Source organism: Rattus rattus, chromosome 1 (genome assembly GCF_011064425.1).
Source record: "Rattus rattus isolate New Zealand chromosome 1, Rrattus_CSIRO_v1, whole genome shotgun sequence".
NCBI classification, from domain to species: Eukaryota; Metazoa; Chordata; class Mammalia; order Rodentia; family Muridae; genus Rattus; species Rattus rattus.
Genome location: NC_046154.1, coordinates 186,409,073 through 186,435,695, shown reverse-complemented (window position 1 = coordinate 186,435,695; position 26,623 = coordinate 186,409,073). Strand labels below are relative to the sequence as shown.

The window sequence follows — 26,623 nt, the reverse complement described above, 5'->3', positions numbered from 1 at the left end:
AGTGTATATGGTTTGATGTGGAGGTCCTTGATCCACTTGGACTTAAGCTTTGTACAGGGTGATAAGCATGGATCAATCTGCATTCTTCTGAGAACAGGACCCCCGTTGAAGGAATTAGAGAAAGGACTGGAAGAGCTTGAAGGGGCTCGAGACCCCACATGAACAACAATGCCAAGCAACCAGAGCTTCCAGGGACTAAGCCACTACCCAAAGACTATACATGGACTAACCCTGGGCTCCAACCTCACAGGTAGCAATGAATAGCCTAGTAAGAGCACCAGTGGAAGAGGAAGCCCTTGGTCCTTCCAAGGCTGGACCCCCAGTGAACAGGATTGTTGGGGGGAGGGCGGTAGTTGGGGGAAGATGGGGAGGGGAACACCCATATAGAAGGGGAGGGGGAGGGGTTAGGGGGATGCTGGCCTGGAAGTTGGGAAAGGGAATAACAATCGAAATGTAAATAAGAAATACTCAAGTTAATAAAGATTAAAAAAATAAGAATGTTATAAGTCACTCAAAGGACATAAAGACTGAAAATAAAGTAGGTATAACTGAAGTGTTTGAAAAGTGAGCTTTATGAAGCATAATTTCCCATAAAAACAATGCAATAAAAGCACACAAACATGCTTGATAAAAACTAACGAAGATAATAAAAGTCAAGTTCCAGAACTGACGGAAAGAGCAGGGCCCAGGTTGTCTGTAAGCTAAGTCTAGGACAGCAGGTGTATACTCACATGTTCAGCCTGTTCAATAAAACCACGTAGGATTCTAGACTAGCACTATCATCTACAACTATAAATACTTACAATAGATCAATAAATGGTCCAAAAGCTGGCCGAGCAGAGGAAAGCACTACTCTTTATGCTTTACAAAATTTGAGTTTGGCTCTCAACTGTAATATCTGTTTGACATTGATTAATTTAACTTCCTCCCTCCTTCCTTCCCTTCCTTCCTTGTTAAAGTCTCTGGTTAGTTTCAGGGTTAACTATAGTGATCTCAACTTCTGTATCCCAAGGCTTTTGTATATATTATCAATGCTGAATCCTAGCAAACAAAAGTAAGCCAATGTACAAGATCATGGAGCATTATCAAGCCAAACTATACACTCTTCCACACAGAGAACAGCACTGTGAAAAAAACGTCCTTTTAGATAAAAATAAACCTACATTTAGAATGTAATGTTCCAATTAGCAAAGAATACAATGAGTTACAAGGATGACATCTGAGACTTCATGAAATCCAGGATGTATATTATAAAATTCTATTCCAGCTGCTACTGTACCTCTCTCTCTCTCTCACTGGGACCTCAAAGGAGAGCAATAAAATCAACTTTCTAAACTTAAATAAACCTAACTTTAATTCCCCCAATTATAAAGGAAAGAGGGAGGCACAATCTGTTTTGGCTTTAAGTGCAAACTTGAAAAGCTAGATTATCTTGACTCAAATAGTAGCTTTGTCATTGCCTACATGTGACTTTTCTGAGTTGTTTTCCTCATTTATTAAGTCAACTCTACTAATATAAGGATATCATTCTTCATCAGAATTTAAATTTCATAGCTTAGAAAAATAATATAGAGTTACATATTCACCAACTTTAGGCAACATTCTACAACAAAGTCTGTAGAATTTCTATAAAAAGCAAATGTACAATTATGTGGAATGAGGAAAGGCTGTACCGTTTGTGGCCATGTTTTATTCTATCCACGACTACACCAAAGGACTACACCAAACTTGTGATTTTTATTTTCCTTGGAGTTTCAGGGGTGAGAGGCAACTTTAGGATAGTAAAATTACATTTTCATGCGATGCATGAAATGCATCTGAAATTCTGTCAAAGGGTTGAGAATAGTGAAATAGCACATGTAAACACTGGGCAAGCCATTACTGTGACCAATACGACGACCTCTGAGACTTCCAGTCTACTTTACTACCGGTGAGTCATTCCTTTCTTGTTACTTCCAATCTCACTGTTCCTGCCCGAGTTACTTTGATCCTCCTCCCTAGTCGGTCAAAGACAATGTATCTAACAAAATGGACTAAACATGTATCCCCACCAAAGGACAAAGTCAGTACAGCATAGAAATCTCTGCATACTGAATCTGAGTTTCTATAATCTAGTGTCTTTAAGAAAGCATAAATCCAAATATCAATACAACCAAGACCAGCATTTGCATGGTAATCTCCCCCAACCCACAACAGACCATAAAGTATATTTATAACAACACATTTCCTTCAACACCAAATAGATAAATTATAGTCATCCTATAGTGAAGACCAAGTCTTTTCTTTGGGTGTTTCTTATAAATTCATAGTGCTTTTCTTATCAAAAAACAAACAAACAACAATTACAACAACAACAAAAAAGCAAACAAACCCCCCAAACCCACACCTGTAATGCTTTAGCGATGCATTCAAAGCAGATATTTCAAATTACCCAGCAAAACTGTCACTATATATAATCTAGTGTTTTTGTTTTTTTTTTAAACTCACATCTCCTAGTTGTTTCACCAATATCTACTTGAGTTGCAGTAGGACTTGCCTTTGAGTCTTTCTGAGGTATTCAAGTTAGTTTCTATACATAATTTCAGTTCTTGCATGTCTCACCTATCTGGGATTGTCTCAACTACATTACATAACACAAATAAGCTGTAACTGCCTAAGAAGAGATAACTGACTTTGGTTAAGTTGGTAACCAAATGAGCATGGGGTTTGCCCTGGAATGTGGTTGATATATAAGTGACATTTTATGGGAGAAGACTTATTTTTTCCCTTTGCCAGCTGGAATCAGCTGCAAATAGCTTCTTGGTTAGGGCTGAGACCCCATGCTCACTTCCCCTCAGGGCTCCGACTCCATCTGGATTAAACCTGTGTAGGACTTGACCGTCTCCCATGCCCAGAAGTAGTTGGATGACATACAAAAACCTCAATGTTATTTTTCTTGACTTTTTTCTTTGTCATTTCTTATTAGTGTGCTGCTTCTTTGTTTTTGTTTTTTTGTGGGGATTTTGTGTTTGGAGGGAAGGTGGGAGGAAGAGAGAGAGGAGAAACATGAAGAAGAAACCAGGAAGTTTGGTGGGTAGGAAGCTGGGGAGGCCCTAGGAGTTGGAGAGGAAAGCATGATTAAAATATATTGCATACTTTTTAAAACTAAAACTAAAAAATTTAAATATAGCAGTATTTTTTAGACAGAAGAAATATTCAGACCATAAAAAGGAAGATGCCTACCTGGTCTAAAGGTTCAACAGAGAGGCCACAATAGATACAGAAGAAAGAGCCTACAGATGGGTCACAGATGGAGCCAGGCCATCAAGAGTAATGAAGGGCAGACAGGTCAGACTCTTGTAGGTCACTATCTTTCTACCCTGACTGAACACAGAATGAATGCACTGGAGGCTCTGCATAAGACTGTGATATCCCCGTACATGTAGCTGGTGTGTAGCTTGGTCTTCATGTGGGTCCTGGAGTGGGGCTATCCCAAAAACTGTTTCCTGAATGTGGGATATGTCCTTCTAGCTGGGCTGCCTTGTCTGGCCTCAGTAGGAGAGGCAGCACCCAGCCTCTCAGAGACTTGAAGTGCCAGGATAGGGGGGATACCCAGGGGCCTCATCTGCTCAGAGGAGTGGGGGAGGGTGACGGCTTAAGGTCTGTGGGAAGGGGCAGTGAGCGAGATGTGAAGTAAGTTAAAAAATAAAAAAGGCTGTGATGTTCCCTAGCCTGGGCTATTGTGCGGCATCTGGCCAGCTACTATGCTGCCTGTGGAGCAAACACTGAAGCTGACAGTTTGGTGTAGGAACTATAACAACCCAGGAGAAGCAACAGTGCTCATGATTAGAGAAACGGAGGAGGTGGTAAAAGTTAGGGACAGTGGTCATACTTTGGTGGTGAAGCTACAAAAATCTTGAAGATTTTCATAGATGTCATGGGTAAAAGTTCTAAACAGGGAAGACCAAGCTATAACTGAACTATCACAAACATCTTAAAAGTTATATTCATAAATAGCCAAGTCTTTAACGATCAAGTGAGAAAGAAGCTTCTTCCACAATATAGGATAAGTTTTCATATTAGAAAATTTTATGGCTACTCAAGATAAAAGCATTTCTTAAGCATTTATAGTAGAAGCTCTAAAAAGGAATAGAGTAATGAAACTAGACAACTAAAACATTAAATCACACACACACACACACACACACACACACACACACACACACACACACACACACACACACACACACAGTGTCAGGCTAAAGGTACAATTATTTAACTAAAACGGTGTCCACAGTTAGTTAGGTGGGACAGATAAAGCTGTGACACATACGGCCATACATGTGAGCCGAACGAGCATCTACTCTGTATCCAAATAGGAGCAATCTCTACAACTTTTAACTGTCACTTTTTAGAGAGTAGAGGACTATTTGTGACATTTTGTCACTTATGCATAAGGCAGGATTACTTATTTTCACTGATACTTAGGTTTAAAAAAATCACACGATATGAAGAGAAAAATCTTATAAATGGATATTCATAGTGCAAAGGAGGAAAAGTAAGTAGTAGGGCACTCACTGACATGAGAACTTGGACTTTATCTAAATAATAGAATTAAAATGAAAAATAATCTACAACCAAACGTGAACAGTGAACTAATGCCCTTTCTACTTGACAGCATCAGCACCAGTAAAGGATTACTTCAGCTGGAAAAGGGGTGTGTACACACAGGCCGTGGAGAGTTTGGGAACCGGGCTAAGGATCCATCTCAGAAACAAAACAAAAAGCCACTCAATGAATTCAATACAAACCACAAAGGACAGAAAGACAATAGACAATAACCAAAACAAAACACTGTTACCAGTGGTAGGCACTCAGTCTAATGTATGTGTGATACATGACAAAGTTAATCAGTAATGACGTGTTATTTTGATCAAATAATGCCTGGCAATGAAGAAAGGGCTAAAGAGTAACACTTCTACTAATTATGAACTGAGAAAGCACCAAGCCAGGAGGAATGCACACTCTCAAAACACATTACAAAGAATAGGGCTTCTTCAAGAATTGCTGTATAATTTGCTAACCCTGAAGGGTATCTGACGAGGCTGCCATCAGTACATCAAACACGTTCAAATGTATGAGTTTCAAAAGTTGCTTAACTTAAAAAATAATTAGTTCTTGCTGAAGGTTCTCATGGGACCACTTCTTATGCTAACAATTGATATGGCAGCACAGTAGGCTAGAGGGGAAATAAATGAGGCATATTTTTCTATTTATAGAAAACATCAAAGCTTTCAAATCTGTAGATGACATAGTTCTAAAATTAGAGACACCCAAGACTCCACCAGAAGGTTCTTAGATTTGATAAAAACTATCAACAAGATAACAGAATATAAAAATCTGCATAAAACACCAACAGCATTACTATATCTCAATATATTTGCTATTTAAGAAAGCAAAAATATTTTTATAACCACCTCCAAAAAAATCCCCCACAAACCAACAAACAAAAACTATAACTAAAATGCACTAAACCTACTAAAGGCAGTGAAAGGATTCTACAATAAAAACTGTAAACCAGGAAGAACTCTGAGAAAGACATCAGAAGATAGAAAGATCTGCCACACTCATGGACTAGAAATGTGCTGTGCTGCCTAGTCATGTGCTAACTTGACACAGGAACCAGAGTTATCTGAAATGAGGAAGACTCAATTGAGAAAATGCCTCCCTAAGATCAGGACATAAGACATTTTCTTTTTTTCCCCTTGGATATTTTATTTATTTATTTACGTTTCAAATGTTATTACTGGTTTCCTGTCCATAAACCCCTATCCCTTCCCCCTCCCCCTTCTTCTGACGGTGTTCCTCAACCCATCCACCCACTCCCTCCTGTCTCCCCACCCTGACATTCCCCTACATAGGGGTGGGGGTTTCCACCCTTGGCAGGACCAAGGGCTTTTCCCATCGGTGCCCAAAAAGGCTATCCTCTGCTACATATACACCTGGAGCCAAAGGTCAGTCCGTGTGTACTCTTTGGATGATGGGTTAGTCCCTGGGAACTGGTTGGTTGGTACTGTTGTTCTTATGGGGTTGCAAACCCCTTAAGCTCCTTCAATCCTTTCTCTAACTCCTCCAATAGGGACGCCGGTCTTGGTTCAATGGTTGGCTGCTGGCATCCATCCACCTCTGTTTGTCATGCTTTGGCAGAGCCTCTCAGGAGATAGCTATTATCAGACTCTTGTCAGCATGCACCTCTTGGCATTCCCAAAGGTGACTGGGTTCGGTGGCTGTATGTATATGGGCTGGATCCCCACGTGGGGCAGGCTCTGAATGGCCATTCATTCAGTTTCTGCTCCAAACTTTGTCTCCATCTCTCCTCCTATGAATATTTTTGTTCCCCCTTCTAAGAAGGACTGAAGCACCTGCACTTTGGTCATCCCTCTTCTTGAGCTTCACATGATCTGTGGATTATATCTTGGGTAATTCAAGATTTTGGGCTAATATTCACTTATCAGTGAGTATATACCATGAATGTTTCTCTGTGATTGGGTTACCTCACTCAGGATATTTTCTAGTTCAATCCATTTGCCTATGAATTTCATGAAGTCATTGTTTTTGATAGCTGAGTAGTATTCCACTGTGTAGATGTACCACATTTTCTGTATCCATTCTTCTGTTGAAGGGCATCTGGGTTCTTTCCAGCTTCTGGTTATTATAAATAAGGCTGCTATGAACATAATGGAGCATGTGTCCTTGTTAGATGTTGGAGCATCTTTTGGGTATATTTCAGGTAGTGGAATGTCCAGTTTTCTGAGGAACCTCCAGACTGATTTCCAAAGTGGTTGTACTAACAGTGGAGGAGTATTCCTCCTCTTTCTCCACATCCTCTCACCAGCATCTGTTGTTACCTGAGTATCTTTTTTTTATCAATAAGGCATTTTCTTTTCTCTCTTTTTATTGGATTATTTTACTTACATTTCAAATGTTATCCCCTCTCCCTCCCCTTCTTCTATAAGGGTGTTCCTCTCCCTATCCACCCCCCAGCCCCCACCCCCGCCGCGTCATTTCCCTATACTAGGGGGTCCAAACTCGGCAGGACCAAGGGCTTCTCCTTCCATTAGTGCCCAACAAGGCCATCCTCTGCTACATATGCAGTTGGAGCCATGGGTCAGTCCATGTACAGTGATAAGGCATTTTCTTAATTAGTGACTTATGAAGGTGGGCTCAGTTTATTGTGGGTGATGCTATCCTTAGACTGATGGTCCGAGGTTCTGTAAGAAATCAGGCCGAGCAAGCCAGTAAGTGGCATCTCTTCATGGCCTCTGCACCTGCTCCTACCAACAGGTTCCTACCCTGCTTGACTTCTTGTCCTGACTTCCATTGGTGACAGCAATGTAGAAGTCCAAATTGAGTAAACCCTTTCCTCCACAACTTGATTTTTGGTCATGGTGTTTTGTTGTAGTCATAGAAACCGTAACTAAGACAAGTATATTGTAGAAAAGGACATACTACCAATATGATCTACAGATTATATACAACTCATCAAAATTCCAGGGTTATTATTAATAATTATGGGCTGGAGAGATGGCTCAGCAGTTAAGAGCACCAACTGTTCTTCCAGAGGTCCTAAGTTCAATTCTCAGCAACCACATGGTGGCTCATAACCATCTGTATGCCCTCTTCTGGTGTGTCTGAAGATAGCAACAGTGTGCTTGCATAAAATAAATTAAAAATAATTATAATAATAATACCCTTAATATACAGATAGAAGCCCAAAATGCTTGGTAGTCAAAGCAATGCTGAGCAAAGCAGCATGCTGGAGGCATCAGCACACCCTGCTGCAGTTACACCACAGAGCTGTACTAGCACAAACACAGAGGTCAGCAGGAGAGAGGAGTTAAGCCAAGTGTAAGCACACGTAACCACCTCACTTTGAAAAATACGCCAAAAACATAAACACTGAAAACGTCTTCAACAGTGATCACGGTGAAATTGTATATCCACACATAATAGAATGAAACTGGATCCCTAGTTCTTACCCTGTGTAAAGATCAAAAGCTCACAGATCAAAGATCTGATTAAGTAAAAGAAAGTAGAGAAAACACTTAAGAAAGCTTGTGTTTAGCAAAGGAAATAATCAAGTGACAGCCTATGTAACAGGAGGAACAAGTTGTTAGCTTGTATTTTTGACATAATTATTCTCTAGAACACACAAGGATAAAGAAACTATAAAAAAAATTAAACTATCAATACATGGGCTAATGAAAACAGAATTTGAAGTACAAACGGCCAGGAGACATGAACCATGTCCATTTTCACTGGCCACCAGAGACATGCAAATCAAAATCACACTGCGATTCTATCCCATCCCAGTGATAATGGCAGTCATTAACAGACCAGGAAGTAACAGCAAATCATGGTGAGGATGTAACAGAAGAGAATCCTGTATGCTGCTGCTCAGAATGTGAACCAGCATAGCCACTAAGTCAGAAGAGAGCTTTCTCAAAGTGGATCCACTACATACCCCTGCTATACCAAAAACTGAGCATTTGCCTAAAGGCCTCCAAGTCCACTGTGCTGGCTGGTTTTATGTCAACTTGACACAAGTTAGGGTCGTGTATAAAGAGGAGACTTCAATTGAGAAATGCTCCCATTCGAGTGGCCTGTAGAGGCAGCCCTGTGGAGCACTGTCTTAATTTGTGAATGGTGGGGATGACCCAGCCTACTGTGGGTAGTACCACCCCTAGGCAGGTGGTCCTGGGTTGTATAAAAAAGCAGCAAGAATAAGCTATGAGGAAGCAAACCACTAAACAGCACTCCTCTATGGCCTTTGTTTCAGTTCCTATCGAGTTTCCTCAATGATGAAGTGTGACCTGAGACTTGGAGGCTAAGTAAGCCCTTTCCTCACCAAGTTGCTTTTGGTCAACTTAAGTGTTTTATCACAACAGAAACCCTAACTAACACATCAATGCATGGATACTGGCGCCTCCATGTTTACTGTACTTTTTACAATAGCCAACAGTCAATTTAAATAGTCCAAGTTATGGACCCCACCTAGGTGTCAATCAACAGAGGAACAGACAAAGAATGTAATTAATACATACAATGGACTTTTTCAGCCATAAAGAAGTGGCTCCTGTGAAATATGAAGAAGGCAATTTTTAAACTTAACACTTTTTAAATTAAGCTCTTAAGATGTAGATGTGCAGTCACAATCTGGAACTATGGTAACCTTGGGAAAAAGAGGAAACATTGCTAAGAATAAAATCTATAATTGAGAAATTCAGAAAAATTGAGAGGCCACAAGTCTCTGCTGATAATATTAAATAGTTTAGTAGGTCTGGATGAATGAATGACTGAATGATTAAATGAGTGAATGAAGCCATTCCTCCAAACTACATACTCTGGTCAATGTCCTTGCTGTTTAAGTCATTTTAATTTGGAATTCTGTTACATGTAACTAATAGCATCCCAAACAACTCAGCAGGTTTATGACTCAATCAAATCTATGCAAGGAAATTATATAGAACTGTTATTGTTGCCTTTTCAGTCTCGAAAGCTGAAACAAAGTACAAGACTTAGCATTTGAAGAAAGAGGTTGAGTTTCATTTTACCAGAGGAAACAAAATATATACTGTGTTTAACAGGCTACCCTAGTTAAGCCTCACAACAGTCCTATTAATTCCATCTTCTAGAGGAGAAAACTGAAACTAGAAGAATGAACCTGCCAAAATCACAAGCCTCAGTAATTGGTGAGGAAGCATTTGTAATCCATATTAGCTGACTCAAAGCCTAAGTACCTAATCTTTAGATTACTTCTGAAAAAAGTTAATGGCATGCCAGGTACGGTGGTGTGTGCCTTTAATTCTAGAACTTAGGCAGCAGAGGCAGGTGGATCTCTATGAGTTCAAGGCCAGCCTGGTCTATAAAAGCGAGTCCAGGACAGCCAGAATGTTGTTACTATAGAGAAAACCTGTCTCAAAAGAACAAACAAAACAAAACAAAACAAAACAAAACAAAACAAAAAGTTACCTAATTTTTCTGAGTTGATCTAAGTAGTAGAGGTACTTAGTAGAGATACTAAGCACAAAAAGTAATTAAGGACACAAAAAACCTTAAGAACCATTACTGTAATTTTGGGTAGCCAGTACTTTGCGATAGCAGACAACTTCTCAGGTGTTACTGAGGAGATAGTTCAGTACAGTGGCTGACTCCTAATTCTGGTCCCAAAACACAAGTAAAAAACAGAAGGTCTGGTGACCTGACTCTAGCCCCAGCCCTGGGGATATAGAGATGGTGAACCTCATTACCTCGATGGCTTACCACTTGTCTACTCACCAAGTGCCAGACCAGTGAAATACCTTTGCCTCGAAAACATGGTAGAAAGCATCTGTCCTCCACACACATATGCAAACATTGTGTGTATGTGCGCAAACACCCCCCCCCCACACCCAAGCATAGCTTCCTCAGGTCATAGATTAAAAAACAAAATAAACTCAAGTGGCAGAAAGAGAAAAAGCTTCTGATAGATGCAGTGCAGTTAGGGGCAAACACAGCAGAAAGCTAAAGTAATCTAGATCTTCCAGCCTGGCTACTTTTTATCACACTGGGTCACATCCATGGAGAAAACAAAGTCCAGGGAGAAAACAATGAAAGCTTACTAAGTTATTTACAATAGCCCCTCTTAACTGAAACTTCCTGTTCTAGAGTTTCAAGCTGCTGTCAACTGTGCTCTATAAACAGTAGTTGGTTTTTTCCTTTTTTACTCTTCCATATAACTTTTATGAAAGCATATTATAAAATGTTCTACTGTCATAATCTTATTCATTTTATTGTACTTTTGTTATACTAACTAGTATTTGATAAGCTTTGATATAAGATTATGTAATAGTATACATAGTATAAAAACTAATTTAATGAAAATACATTCAATGTGTCTACATTCCCATATTAAATGCTTGAACAAAGTACTCATACATGAAAGACAATTGGGAATACAGTCACTTGCAATAAATATTCTACAATATATACTTCCAGAGAATGATTTTTAAGAAAAGCTAGTGGAGAATTATGTATAACTTTCTCTATAGTCCTTAGATCAATGAAACTCAGTTAAGAACTGTTTCTTTCCTCTGATATTTCATGGTTATATAGGTGTGCACAAGACTGTTAAATACTAATCCCACATCATTCAACAAGACTATAACCATATTCAAAAGGAAATATGGAGAATGTATACATTATTATTGATTTTAGCACAAAATTCAAAAGGCCATAGCAGCGAGAAATTCGGTATCTGTGTAAGAATTACTTGCTTGATTTCTGGGGAAGAATTTTCTAGTATTAAGGTAATATGATTAATCATTAACAAGGATTTTGTTTTGTGACAGGGTTTCTCTGTGTAGTCTTAGCTGTTCTGGAACTCGCTCTATAGACCAGACTTGCTTTGAACTCAGAGATCTGCCTGCCTCTGCCTCCTGAGTGCTGGGATTAAAGGCATGAGCCACCATCCCCTGGCAATCAAACATAAGTTTTATAGAATCTACTTTTAATATTAGCATAAAACTAAAACGGAGAACTGGCTTACTCTGCAATATCCAGATATCCACAGGAAGCAGCTGCATGGAGTGGAATCCAGCCTTCATTGTCAGGTTGATTGATATTTGCTCCATTTTCTACCAGAAACTTCACCATATCAACATTGTCATCAATGCAAGCCTGAAAAGAAATTAGAAAGCATGACTAGAAAAAATTTGAATAAATAGTCTGATCGTCAATAGAATAAAATTCTTGTTTTATGTAACTTTAAATATATCCTATATAAATTAATCTGTAGCCATCATGATTGTACAGCTATTGAACAAGACAATGATATTGTATTCTAAGAGTACTGCACGTGACTCATCTTTATGAGAACTAGGAAAATTAATAGAACTAAGTAAAATGGAACGACACGACACAATCAAGCCATGCATGCTGGGACACACCTGTAGACCTAGCACTGGAAAGATAAAGGAAAGTGGGTACTAACAAGGTTGTGGCCAGCCTTATCTACACAGTGAATTCCATGACAGCCAGGTTTCACAGCAAGACCTGACCCAACAACAGCACAAAAGGGCAAATATACTTAACAACCAATATAATATAACCAAGTACTAATATCATTACTGTAGCAGTCATTTCCAAAAAGGTGGTCTGTTAGAAAATTAGGGCAAGGGTGTGGCTCCTTTTAGGAAATTAACAAAAATATTTTCAAAATGATATCAATATATTACTCTTCCTTGTACTTTATTGACAAGTACACTTGGAAATGCAAAAGCAGTAGTGATAAAATAGATGTGCCTTAGGCACAAATCAGTGAAGTGGTAAATAAAACATATTATCTCTAGTAACAGGCACTGCACTGACCAGTAAGGACTCACAGTATATTTTTGAAGCTGCTCTTGATTATAACTGTCCTTGATAAGGCAGTAAAAAAGTGTAAATTGTATAGACTCTCAACTCCTAAATATGTTTATCTAATATTCTATGGAATAAAATAGGAAGTATAGATTAAAGCACTTTTCCGGACATGATAGGTATTGGGAAGAGCATTTATACAAATGACAATTAGCAACTTTTCCAATGAGTATTAACTTTTACCTAAATGGTGAGCTGCATGAGTACATGGCGAGTTTGATTTGTGGTAATCCATTTTCTTGAAAATGAACAAAATCAGTCTTTCATTCCACAAATACCAATTAACATAAATTAGACATGCAAGTACCACTCCACCCAGGCACACCCTCCACTCCAACCTATAAGGATAACAGAGTATCATTAATAGGGTCAGGGATTGGTTCCTGCTCATAGGATGGGGCTCAACCTGGGCCAGTCATTGGTTGGCTACTCCCTCTATACCTCTGTTCCTAAGACAAAATGACAGCCTACAGATTGGGACAAATTTCTCACCAACCCTACACCTGACAGAGGGCTAATATCCAAAAAATATAAAGAACTCAAGAAGTTAAAAAATAGCGTACAGAGCTAAACAGAGAATTCTCAACAGAAGAATCTCTAATAGCTGAAAGCACTTAAGCTGGCTGGAATGCAAACTTGTACAACCACTTTGGAAATCAATTTGGCTGGTTCTTAGAGAACTACCAATAGTTCTACCTGAGGACCCAGCTATATCACTTCTGGGCATAAGATGTTCCACCATGCCACAGAGACACCTGCTTAACTATGTTCATAGCAGCTTTATCCATAATAGCCAGAAGCCGAAAACAACCCAGATAGATGTCCCTCAACAGAAGAATGGATACAATTATTATGGTTTTGTTTGACACTTTAAATCCTCATTCTAACATAGGACTCTGTAAAACTTCTTAAGAGTAAATAAGGAAGTCTGAAGAGGGGCTGGAGATGGCTCAGAGGTTAATAGTTCTGCTGCTGTTCTCACTGAGAAGCCGGGTTCAGTTATCAGTACCCACATACTCTGACTCACAATCATCAGAAACTCCAGTACCAGGGAATCCAAAGCTCACTTCCAGTCTCTGGAGGCACCAGATACACACACAGTACACATATATGAGTATAGGCAGACACTTATACAAATAAAGATGTAAAAATATATCCCTTAAACAGTAAGGATTTTTAGCAGCGTGTGGTGGCCTGTACCTATAATCTTGACACTGGAGAACCGAGAGATAAGAGGATTACAAATAAAGCCAACCAGTGCTGCAAAGGGAGATCCTAGCAAGTTCTTAACCATCAAAGTATCTGCTTATACTTAGGAAAAGAAAATATTTTCTGGGAATGAAAACATAATAACACAATGATTGAAATGGCAAAAAAATAATCTGAAATTGACAAAACAAAGTACTTCTTTTTGTCGCTGATTATAGTAAACTTTATTATTGTTGAAATGCCATTTAACATAATTTCATAATTGCTTTGTGCTCAAAATGACCAGCAAAAGCATATATATCCTATATTTCACCATGATTTCCCCCCACAGTGTTCTGAGCAGAACAATAGGGTTTCAGTGTCCCTAATGCTGGTATCTAACATTTTATCCCTTGAGATTTTATCTGCTGATACAGAAAGAAGAGATCATCATTACACAAAAATCAAACCCATGGGGGTATTACTAGGCTCTTGGGTTAGGTACTCACCACTTCTAATAGGTAGTAACTGTAATGGTGCAACCTCTAAATTAAGTGTCATTTTGTTGTTGTGCTACTTAAAATGTCAGAGCAGTTAAATATGATGCACTTAGCAGAAATTTGGAGAACTTTTCAGTTCTTCATCAAACCAAGTTTGACACGTGACGACCATGAATGGGTCTATGTAACTAGCATACTTACCAAGTCCAAGTTTGCAACCAGTTTTGGGGTGACTGATGTCAGATATAATGAGCTAGTCCTATACGGGAGAACTGTACAAATGTGTGGCACTTCACAAGTGAGTCTTTGCTTAAATGTCCATTTTTGATTAAGTAATTATACATGCATGCATGCGTATGCATGTGTGTGTGTCTGTGTGTCTGTGTGTATACACCTGCAGAGGCCAGAAAAGTGTCAGATGCCCTGGAGCCCGGGTTATAAGCTGTTGTGAGTTGTCTAATAAGGATGATGAAAAACTCTAGCTTCATGTAAGAGCAGCAGGCATCCCTAACTCTTCAGCAATCTCCCCAGCTCCTAGCAATTACGACAAATCAGTTTTAAGGGTTTCCTAGTGGGGGATGGATGGTGGTATCAGGAATCTCTTGCAAGGCTTCACACAATCTAGCAAGCAGTAGCACTGAGCTCCAAGTACCTGCAAGTGTCAGCTTTTTGATAAGAACTTTTCTGGTCTCCATATAAAAATAACAAATTATTGCCCTACCATTTTACTCCACACCATTTATTCCAAAACATATAAGAAATGTTTGCTTAATTGCCTACTACCTATTTCTCCTACTACTAACACAAAGGCTTGGTTAAAAAAATGTTTTTGTAGCCCAGTACTTCATACAGTATTTGGCATGTGAAAGGACATGCTGAGTACAGACCTTAAAAGCAGCTTGAGGTGGCCTGAGTAGAAGATGAAACTGGACACTAATACAGATGCCTCTGATTCCACACATAACACACTACATTCTCAAAGATGTGCCCAGTTCAATGTACTTCTCACCTATCTGTGGTCCTATAGTGGCTAACACATTCTTAAGTCACCTACTATGTATTTGCTTTACAAGAACAAACACTTTTGCTTTCCTTGATACAGAAGCAAGAGAAATGCTGTTAGTAGCATTTCTCTGAATAAGGAAATTCTGTGGGGCACGGAAGGTGCTCAGCCGGTGAGGTGCTGGCTGCACATGCATCTGAGCCTGAGTTTGGATCCTCAGAACCAGAGAGAGGCCACCACAAAGGTATCACCTGGATCACAGTACTGGAAGAGTGGAGGCGGGAAGGTCTCAGGGGTTTAAACCAATGAGCAAGTCACTGAGATCTTGTCTTATAAGGAAGGAGAGGAGAGCAACAGAGAAGACGCTGGACAACAACCTCTGACCAACACACACCCACACCCATCCATCCACGATGCTGACATTTATATAGCACTAAAATTCCCTATCATGTTAAAATCATATATATCCACAACTCCCCCCTCTCTAACAATGTATAACACTTCATGTAGGGGGCCAAAGTACTCATAATATATTCTGAACATAAGAAACCATAAATTAATATGTAGTACTTGTTATTCATTTAAACTTTTTTTTTTTGTGGGTACTGGTTAAAGGTAGAAAGTAATGCCATTTGAGAAGAACCAATGTTGAATTATTAGAGACATTTCTTTTTTTTTTTTGGAGCTGGGGACCGAACCCAGGGCCTTGCGGTTGCTAGGCAAGCGCTCTACCACTGAGCTAAATCCCCAACCCTATTAGAGACATTTCTAAACATAAAAAATTGACTCCACTTTTTCAACCTTTGTTAATTTCCATTCTGATCATCACCAATACTAAATTTGGAACCATTTAACAAATGTTTATAATACAAACACAATTATGGTTTTACAAATAAATCTATCAAGTAAGAAATGGCTCTTTATAAAAGAGTACACTATGCTCCTTCAGTGACAGTGGCTCAAGTGAACAGTGCTGAGAAGCAGAAGGAAAATACAGAGTTTTAAAGCAGGAACGCCACAATCCCATCAACAACCAAGAGATCACAGAAGCAATATGGAGATGGAAGCCTATCTTCATCCTTTAACTCTAGGTACAGGCAGCAGCAGCAGCAAGCAACGAGTGTGGAACTAAATTAAGAAAACTTAAGTTACTTAAAAAAAAACGAAAAGAAAAAGGAAAGAACAAACAACACGTCTCACTTTGTAGCCTGGCTGGCCTGAAACTCCCTATGTGGACCAAGCAGGCCTGACTAAACTCAGGGCCCACCTATCTCTGCCCTCCTTTTTTTTTTTTTTCTTTTTTTTTTTTTATTCTTTATTAATTTGAGATATCTCTGCCTCCTTAAGTGCTGGAATTAAAGGCTTATGTTGAAATCTTGAACAAACAAACAAGCAAAAAACTATAAAGGTTAAAGAAAAGTAAGACTACAGGGCAAGAAAAGCCACTTATGGTGATGAAAACTAGAATTAGAACGTGCACACTTAAGGGGAATATGATTTTATTAGCTCTGAATCTATGAGCTTAGGTATCTAAATACCTATCTAGCTTGCAAACTTTCAGGTTTGGCAATAAATATGAGCTAGAAATAACAGATAGGAAATTACCTAAACTGAGGTAATTATTTAAAATAATGAAATAATTTAAAATTTAAAATAATGAAATAAATGATGTAATCATATCTTAATTAAAATAAATTAAAATAGGACTTGAAATTATTGAAGAATAAGTGATCAAAAAACCATAGATGGAGGAGAGACTAAATTACGATCAGCATATTCCACTTAGAATAAAGGCTTCAGTAGAGTTTTATTCAGTTAGTAAATCAAAATATTTTAAAAATAAACATAAAAACTTGCAAATGAACACCCATCACACACTGAAAGTAGCGACAGAAATATATAAAGTAATTAGGGCTAAATCTGTTTATCTTTTATTCTATTCATAAGCTGAAATGCTTTAACACCAATTCATGCTGAAAGCATTGTCACAAACTTGTGTTACCCCTGCACCTCAAACGCAGGCTGTACACTGTTCTAAGTGCTCTCCTGAGCACTTAAAAACCACACGCAAGAAACTGCCAGGGCATTCTCGTAAAAATATTGTTGCTAAAAGAATCAAGACCTAACACATGCAGCACATTAAGAGACACATGACTTGCAGACTTAAATTTTTGACTAAATTTGGTCAGTTATTGAGCCATACAAGGTAAGAAACAGAATGAATCAAATACATTTCCAAAATCTTAACAGACATGGCTTAAGTATTATTAACTGACTGCACATCCAGTGCAATTACCAACAGTAAATGGCTATGGGGACATAGTCACTCTTTAATTCCAGCTCCAGGCATTGTGTTAACTTGAACTGCAAATTTACTCAACAAACTCAAGACCCTATGATATCTGTTCTCATTGTCTTACACATGTGCATGGAAAAAGTTGTCAAGTTTGAAAGCAAAATGTTGCACTAAGGGGCTACAGAAAAAGCTCAAAGCTTTAAAGACAAATTTTGTATGGAACCTGTAACTTTGATAATCACTAAATTGCATCATTAAAGGTCAAAACTAATTTAGCAACTACATAGTTTAATGAAGTAAAAATCACAATTACAAAAACAATAGTATTTGAAATAAACTCTAATACTATTATATTCCTTTTCACTATATACTAAGATATCAAATTCTGTTAAAGTTTTCATTTTTTATATTTTTTAATCCAATAAAAACATTTTCCCTTTTAAAATTATAAAGCATCCCTTTTTAAATTATAAAACAATGTTAAGGGTTAGAAAACTGTCAGATTTCTTTTAGTACCAACAAAAGAATGGCTTCTAAGTGGATGAGGCAGTTTTAAATGGTGTACTAAGAGCACCTTAGAGATTACAAACTTCCTCCTAACAGACTCCTATGAGCTTAAGTCATGCAAATTATGAGGAAAAAGCAAAGCAACTGGAAAACAGTAATTGTATATGAATGTAATTATAGCAACTTAGCATTACAATTTAATTACCTGTAATAATTAAAATGTTTATGCCTAATCATCAGTACCAGTTACTGACTTGTAAAATGACAATGTGAAACATAAACTCTGTATGACTCTTTAAAGAACAAAGCTCTACTGACAGAAACAGCGATCTGAGGGTACGCTAGGAAACAGTCCATATACCCGTGCGACTGACACGCAGTCTGTTTAAGAGGAACTGAAATGTTAGTGTCCGAGTCATGGTTTCATTCTATTTTAAAGTGCAGTGAGACAATTCAAGAGGAACTGTGAGTTAGCCAACAAGGTCTCCAAGCAATGTTCTTACGCTAAGGACCAAGCATCCTGGTCGTCCACTAAGGACTGACAAATGAGCCAGTGTGGGAATCTAGAGAGGCCATCTGCTATACCTAACTATGGAAGCAAGGGAAGCTCTGCACTGCCGAAAGCTTCAGGTTCCTCAGCTTCCTTCTGTCTAACCCTTTAGGCAGGTGTATAGAATAAAAAGCCTGCCCTTCAAAGATTAAAACAGAGACTGAAGGGACACCCATTCAGAGCCTGCCCCACATGTGGCCCATATATATACAGCCACCCAATTAGATAAGATGGATGAAGCAAAGAAGTGCAGAAGTGTAGATCGCTCCTGAGAGACACAGCCAGAATACAGCAAATACAGAGGCGAATGTCAGCAGCAAACCACTGAACTGAGAATAGGACCCCCGTTGAAGGAATCAGAGAAAGAACTGGAAGAGCTTGAAGGGGCTCGAGACCCCATATGTACAACAATGCCAAGCAACCAGAGCTTCCAGGGACTAAGCCACTACCTAAAGACTATACATGGACTGACCCTGGACTCTGACCTCATAGGTAGCAATGAATATCCTAGTAAGAGCACCAGTGGAAGAGGAAGCCCTGGGTCCTGCTAAGACTGAACCCCAGTGAACTAGACAGTTGGGGAGGGCGGCAATAGGGGAGGGTGGGGAGGAACACCCATAAGGAAGGGGGGGGAGGGAAGGGGATGTGGAATGCGAAATGTACATAAGAAATATTCAAGTTAATAAAAAAAAAAAAAAAAAGATACAAAAAAAAAAAAAGATACCAAAAAAAAAAAAAAAAAAAAAAGCCTGCCCTTTAAAAGGCAGACAGCCAAATGTACAATGATCGGGACAGTAAGTCCAAAACAGTCACCAGAATGATTAAGCCAAAAAGAAACCCCTTGTTCAGAAAAGGAAAAATCCAGCTTACATCCCCTAGAAACCATAGGAGACAACAGTGCCTGTCAAAGAAAAGACACTATATATGTGTTAGTGGGAGGAACTAGAGAAAGCAAATTCAGACTATTAAAAAAAGATAAAAAGAAAAAAAGAAAAGAAAAAAACCTGACAAGGACATTTTACAAAGCAAAAACTAAGTTTCTATGAATAAGAAATTTAAGCACTGCTCAATCACTCTGCACTATTTGAATAAGAATACCTCAACACTGGAAGCAACAAATATCCAAAGATTAAAACATACTCAAACCCACTTAGTTTTCTTCCCTTTACTGATACATTTTCAGAGGGCATACTTTTGTTTGGAGAATTAGTAAGGAAACACCATTTCTTCAGAAACTAAAAATTCTTAGAACTATGAAATGAATCAAATTTCAGAATTATTCTCTTACTAATAAATTTTCTAATTGTGCACTCTATACAATTCAATGCATGCATCTTGTAGAGCCAAAGACCAGCACTAGAGGGCACATTCTCCTTGTTTTCCTTTATGCCTAGTGAGTAGGCCACAAGTACATAATAAACACAAGAAATCACACTAAAACACTAACCTCCTTAATAAAGACCTACTGTGTAAGTATGTACATAAAATTATGTTCAGTACTACCTGAGACATATTCTCTTACTACAGGTTCATATACTCAGTCTTTACACTATGGTTCCTAAAAACAAAACAAAACAAAAAATGCCTATACATTAAATAATACCAAATATTTTAATGATTTGCTTGCCAAGGGACAAAAAAACCACTTTTGTTCTGGCCTCAAGATAAACATTTTTAATTAAGGAAAAAAAAACAAAGTTAAAAAGGTGAAAGAACAAAACAAAACCTACTATGTAATTTATGAAAACTGTTTAACAGACAGGTCATTATGTGATTAGAGCTGAGTTAAGCAAGCTGACAGTGTAAAACAAATCTTACAGCAGGTCTCAGTACTCCTGAAGCTCTGCAGAAAGGTAGAAAGCAACTACAAGCAGCTCTTTCTTTGATAAAACTGATTTTAGCATCCATGATTACAAATTCAGCTACAAGAGTTTACTAAGTCAACTTAGCAATGAGAAGACAACATTAGTTTCGGGGAAGGAAATAAAAGTGTCTATTTTATTCAAGCAATCAAAAGAAAATTAAAACAGGCAACAGAAGAATATGCAGTCCACTGACAAAAGTCCCATCTACTTGAGAGGCTGAGGCAAGAGGACTCAGAGTTCAAGGCCAATGTGGGGCTATAGAGTGTGTTCTAGACCAGGTTGGGTAAGCTATGAAAGCCTGTCTCAGAAAGAGAACTGAGAATATAGCTCAGTGTAGAATGTTTGCCTAGTATTCATTAAGCCCTGGTTTCAATTCTTAACACAGCCAAAAATATGCATCAAGATTCAATTCTTGGCACTGATTTGGCGAATGAAATTAAGTCTGAACACATACCAAATTATTAATTAGCAGACATCTTTAAATCACTTGAGTTGTTTTTCCAAAATGTTTCTATCTAGTGACAACATAAAAGTTCTTATAGCTTTCAAAACAAATAGATCATAGATTTTATTCATCTAATAGCTTCTAAATGTAATTCTTCAATGTTTAACAAACCAAGTAGCCATAGAAAACATGGTTTCTCCATCAATTCAACAGTTGTTGAGTGTCCACTATGGCCACACAGTGTTGCCTGCTAAGAATACAATAGTGAAGAACACAGACTAGATTTCTGAACTCAGGACGAAAGAACTAAATACAAAATAAAAAGCTATTGTAAATTATATGGACTAAAATATTAACCTAGGTTTGGGGGCACAGGGTAGGGGAAAAACAAAATCTTTCACAATGGTCCCAACATTTCCATCTTAAGGAGTTATTAAATCTATAAAATAAAATCTCACTGAATTTATAAACTCCGACACCCGTGGTAACTGATCCAGAGGAACAGATGATAAGGAATAAACAGCATATTTAAAAAGTACTCAGAAAAGCTTGTATCACAGTCCAGAAAAGATCGAATATCTTCAAAACGGAGACAACAAATAATTACAGGACTAGAGGGATGGCTCAGTGGCGAAAAGTGCTGACTGCTATTCCAGAGGACCCAAGTTCGATCACTGGAACCCACATGGCAGCTCACAACTGGATGCCATTCCAGTTCCAGGGCCCCCATGGGCACTGGACACATACATGATGTACAAACATATGTGTATCTGACAGTAATCATATATATAAAATCCACAACAAAAGGAATCAGAAGCATTATCTTAAAGAAAAGGAAATAAATAGACCAAGTGTAGTGTTCTAATGGAAACGAAACTAAACCAAACCTTTAAGGAGGCTAAGTGCTTCCTATTGGCAAAGTTGAAGCCACTCTTCATTGAACCTTCCTTCCAAATAAACACTATCCTTTCTACAGCAGTTCTGAATATGCTAGAAACTGTTCTGAGCACTTCACAGGCATTAAGTAATTTATTTCCATAGCAACCCAATATTTAAGAACTATTATCATTATGATCATTTAATAGCTGGTAACTAGCAAGACTGAGATTGTGACTCACAAGTCTGGTTCTCCTACCTGTGTCTGCAACCAATAGGATATACAACTGACTAAGCAGGAGCTGCAGCACAGGCACAATAATACCCCTGAACAGTGTGGTGCTAGCTACTGGGGAAACCTCTAATGCCTATGTCCTACCTTGACAAGGCTCTTCACTCTAGAAACGTTCTGTACATGCTCACAAATGTGCAAAAAAGGCATGCACAAAATTGTCCTTGAAAACCAGGTAAGTCAATACTCTTAAATGGTTAATTTACAGAATGTCATAGCCTTTTCAATTTGATACAAACCTAAACACACCTGGGAAGAGAATCTCAGTTGAGCAATTACTGCCATAAATTACTGCCATAGGTTCTGTCTTGGTTGCTAATTGATATGGGAAGGCCTAGTTCATTAAGGACCATTCCTAAGAGTTGGACGTACAAAAAAAAAATGTAGTCGAGCAAGACAGTAAGCAGCATTCCTCCAAGGACTTCAGTTCACAGCTCTAGGTTCCTGCCTTGGTTTCCTCTTCAACCATGGACTGAGCTCTGTAAGGCAAATAAACCCGTTCCTCCCTTAAATTGAGTTTAGTCATGGTGTTTAGCATAACTAACAGAGAATCAAACTAGAACATACACTAATTGTCATCAATGAAGAACTAATTTATGGAGTAATTTGAAATAAATTCATAGATATTTTACCAAGTGAAAAGCATTAAGTATAAACATGAGTAAAGTTTCTAACCAGTGTTAAAAGGTGGTGGTGGGGTTGGGATTTAGCTCAGTGGTAGAGCGCTTGCCTAGGAGGCTAAAGGCCCTGGGTTGGTCCCCAGCTCAAAAAAAAAAGAACCAAAAAAAAAAAAAAAAAAAAAAAAAAAGGTGGTGGGAACTGTCAAAGGAAGGAGAGGCTTTATGGTAATATATAGAAGAGGGCTAATGACTACCACCCTCTTTCTATTTTCCTCAACAACTTAAAGGTTCCTCACTCAAGTGAGCTACAATGATCCATCATGCAGAAATCTATAAGAAGAAGCCTATGTGGCAGTGCATATTCTAGATCCCACTGCTTGGGAGATGCAGGGGAGAAAATTAGGAACGTAATAGACAGCTCTGTCTATACAATGAGTCTGAGGTCAACCTGGGCTGTATGAGACTGTCTCAAAAATTCAAAAGATGAACTGGAAAACTATATATCCTGTGTTTTTGCTGGTTTACTTTCCTTAAATTATTTGTTTGCCATTTAGTACAATTCTATCCTAAGCCTTACTTTATTTCTGAGAGTTCTTGAGTCTAAAGTCCAAGACCAAGGCCTGGCCAGATTCAGTAACTGGAGAAGACCTGGTGTCTTCCTAATACATGACATTTTTCTAGCTATATTCTCATATTTTGGGAGGACAAATAACCCCTTTATAATTCTTTATGGTAAAAAGTTATCCTATTACAATGTCTCCTTAGTAGACCTGCTTACTATTATAAAAATTAGTTTGGTGATAAGTAAGTTGGCTGGGAACATATGCCTGTAATCCTATCACTTGGAAGATGGAGGCAGAAAATGAGGAGCTCAAAGTCATCCTCAGCTACATAACAAGTCTGAAATGAGCCTGGGCCTGTTACAATGAGAAAAAAAAATTATAAGGAAATAGCACCTGCAATGTAATTATTCCTTTATTCTTTATTTTCTTTTGCAAAATAAATGCTTTTTCGTTTAAAACAGAATGTGTGGTATACATCTTTTAATTAAAACATACAAAAAATGTTTCTGCAGTAGGATTCTGAAATGTTTTCTGACTGATAGCAAGTATAGATAATCATATTTAATGGAAACTACAGTTTCATTTTAGTATCAATTATAGAATCTAGATCAATGCTGAAAAATGGTTATGACACATAAGAATACTTACGAATGAATTCCAAACTATCTCTGGAAACTTATCTGTATTACTATATAGTAAATGAGCACTGTGAACTCTGGGTCTCTGATAAAGATCATAATCAATTATGAATTAAAATTTCATGTCATAAAAATTTTCAATGCAAGGAGGAGAAAAACTTTGCATACAAATTTTATATACCACGGACTATACAGAAGTTATTTTATCTAACTACATATTCAATGATTACATAAATTCAAATACAGTTTGCCTATTTGGGGAGAATTCTCCCACTAAAAATGTTAACACAAGTATAAGTTTCTCTGTTAACTTTGCTAAAATAAAGTTCTTTGGTAAAACAAAGCACAGCACTGAAAACACAACGGAAGCACATTCTTAGGTTCTGTCAAGGGTTGGCTATGGCTGGAGTACTTCCTCGAGTTCATATCAGAGACTGGTTCTCGGTGCGTAGCACCTTTATCAAGGTGTGATGGCTGGAGGAGATCCTCAGAGATGATTAAGGTAATTCTCTCTCCTACCAATTCCCCTAATTAGAGGTTCAAGAGAGAAACTACTTTAGTTCAACTGCAAAGAAGGAAGGGAAAAAAGAACTGCTACCAAGAATTGGATCTTTTGGTGCTCAGAATCAACAAGGTAGGTAGAACTTGGCAACCTCTCTGGAAGAAGACAAAGTATGCACACTCTTGGATGTCACTAGGTAATGGTTAAGAGACTGTCTTAATTACACCTCAGCATTTATCTTTAACACCTTCTACAGCTTGAACAAACGTCTCTGGATTGAATGACTGTTTTCTGTAACATTATGAACACATCTGTCCTAAACACTGACAACATGCTTTACTTACTTGTATCTGCTTTCTCTATTCTTTGTCCCCCTTCTCAGTCTCTGCTGTACTATGAACACTCAAACTCCAGGGCCCTTACCTTAGTTGTCACTACACTGATAATGACAACTAGTTGTCACTAGGACAGATTAGGTCTTAACCAAATACTGACTAGGAGGAGCCTGCAGAATGATGCAACTTCACCAGTAGCTGTGTGAGCTGGCCATCTTTGCTCCCTGTAACTCACCGTGACCACAGTCCTTGTCTTTGTGTGTCATAGACTTGCTGTGAGAGATGGGCTCATTATAAAGCCTTTAGTTTAACCGAGAGAGCAGCTTCCCTTTTCCTAAATGGAACTGTGAATGATACCAAGAATTTTCAAAGAATTAACTTGCTTTAAAGGTATAACTGAGTTGATACTAAGAACCACTCAGAGAACTTATTCAATAGCATGCTGGCTGTGCTTCTTTTCATGTGTCCTCTATTCAGAAAGCAGCAACATCACTACAGAAAGACTCCCAGGCATCAACTTCATTTTTCAGTATAGTCAATACTGTACCATAAAAATTCTGTATTTCCTAGAGCGGAGACACACAGATACAATAATATATCCTCCTTGTTTACAACAAGACAAAAGAACCTAAAGTGCTTTGAAATTTTATTTTTTTAAATCAAATTATAACAATGCCATGTACCACTTGTTAATGTTAGTGTTCTAGCATAAAAATACTTCCACAAAAGGAATTCCTTCCCCTAGACTACTAATGCAGCACATAAGGTTCTTAGTAATTCGGCTACTGTGGTAATAAAGGCAGCCAAGAAGAGAACACTGAAGACAAAGTAAAAGCCAGCCTGCATTTTTTTTTTTCTTTTTGGAGTGGTGCCTTGCATTTTACTGAAAGTCTGAAAGCTGAGTCTTGACCATATAAGGCTCTGGGATTCCCAAGGAAGAAAAAGCAGGGGGTTAAAGTCAAACTTGAAAGCCTTAAAATATACGAACATAGGTACCAAATTACCATGAGCCTGGATTTTTTTATTCTGGATTTTCTCACAATCCCAGCAATGTTACTAAAAACAAGCAACCAAGCAAGCAAAACAAATTCATAATGAATGTATAAAGCTGAGTATATCGTTTAAACGATGTTGACCATGTTGTTGGAAAGCACACTTACTTTTAACAAGTTTGTGTTCTCGCCACCTCTCAGCTCTTACCTTTTCAGTGACCAGCGGCATCTTACCTTCCATTCTAGTTTATAGCTCTTACTCTACCAAACATTAAAAAAAAAAATGGAGCCTAAAGTAACAGTACATAGAAATAGGTGAGGTCATCTCCATAATATAATAGTCCTTGTGCTTAAGCAATGTGAAAATTCTTTTTCAGTTCTATAGTAATCTTCTCCCCCTCTTTATTTTTTAGATCATAAAGTTTCCAGCCCTGGAAGAAAGTTATTAGAGGAATTACAGCCTATAAAATCTAAAGGGGATAAACAAGGTATATAAAAACTGATTTCTCCTGAAAAAAAAATTAAATAAATTCGCAAGAAAGTGACTTAGAAACCCATATGAAGCTATTTTTCCAGTTGATTTCAGTTCTATGGGAGAAGTAATCATACAAGGACCCTCAGCGAGTGCCTTCCCACTACTCCCTCTCCCTGTCTTACTCTTTGCCTAGACTAAACTTCCTTCTGCCTTGGTCACATGAGCACTAGGATTACAGGCATATACACCCTTCCTGGTAACTGCATTATTTATAACTTATTTACAAATTTACATGTAACATATTTTTCATGTACACTAGGATAAAAAGAGAGGAAGGGATATAAAAGGCCATTTTACAAAACTTAGTTATGTATACAGCTCAACAAAGTTAGGTCCAATACAAATGAAAATATCAGCTGTAGCTAAACAATCCTTCTTCAATGTGGCAACTGCCACATTTCTTACAGAAGAGCTCAGAACACTGGCAACAGTTTTCTAAGGGGGCATCTAGGAAATGCAATTTAAAGCTTTAAAAATA

General features: G+C 38.1%; 1 protein-coding gene across 3 annotated transcripts in view; it reads right to left on the bottom strand.

Annotated features, from left to right (window-relative positions):
- Ppp1r12a (protein phosphatase 1 regulatory subunit 12A) overlaps nucleotides 1–26,623 on the bottom strand; it is a 110,547-nt gene that overhangs the window by 62,453 nt on the left and 21,471 nt on the right. For all 3 annotated transcript variants that reach the window (XM_032912149.1, XM_032912156.1, XM_032912166.1), the window contains exon 2: nucleotides 11,567–11,697. In XM_032912149.1, the coding sequence (XP_032768040.1) occupies nucleotides 11,567–11,697 (131 nt within the window). The remainder of the gene's footprint in view (nucleotides 1–11,566; nucleotides 11,698–26,623) is intronic.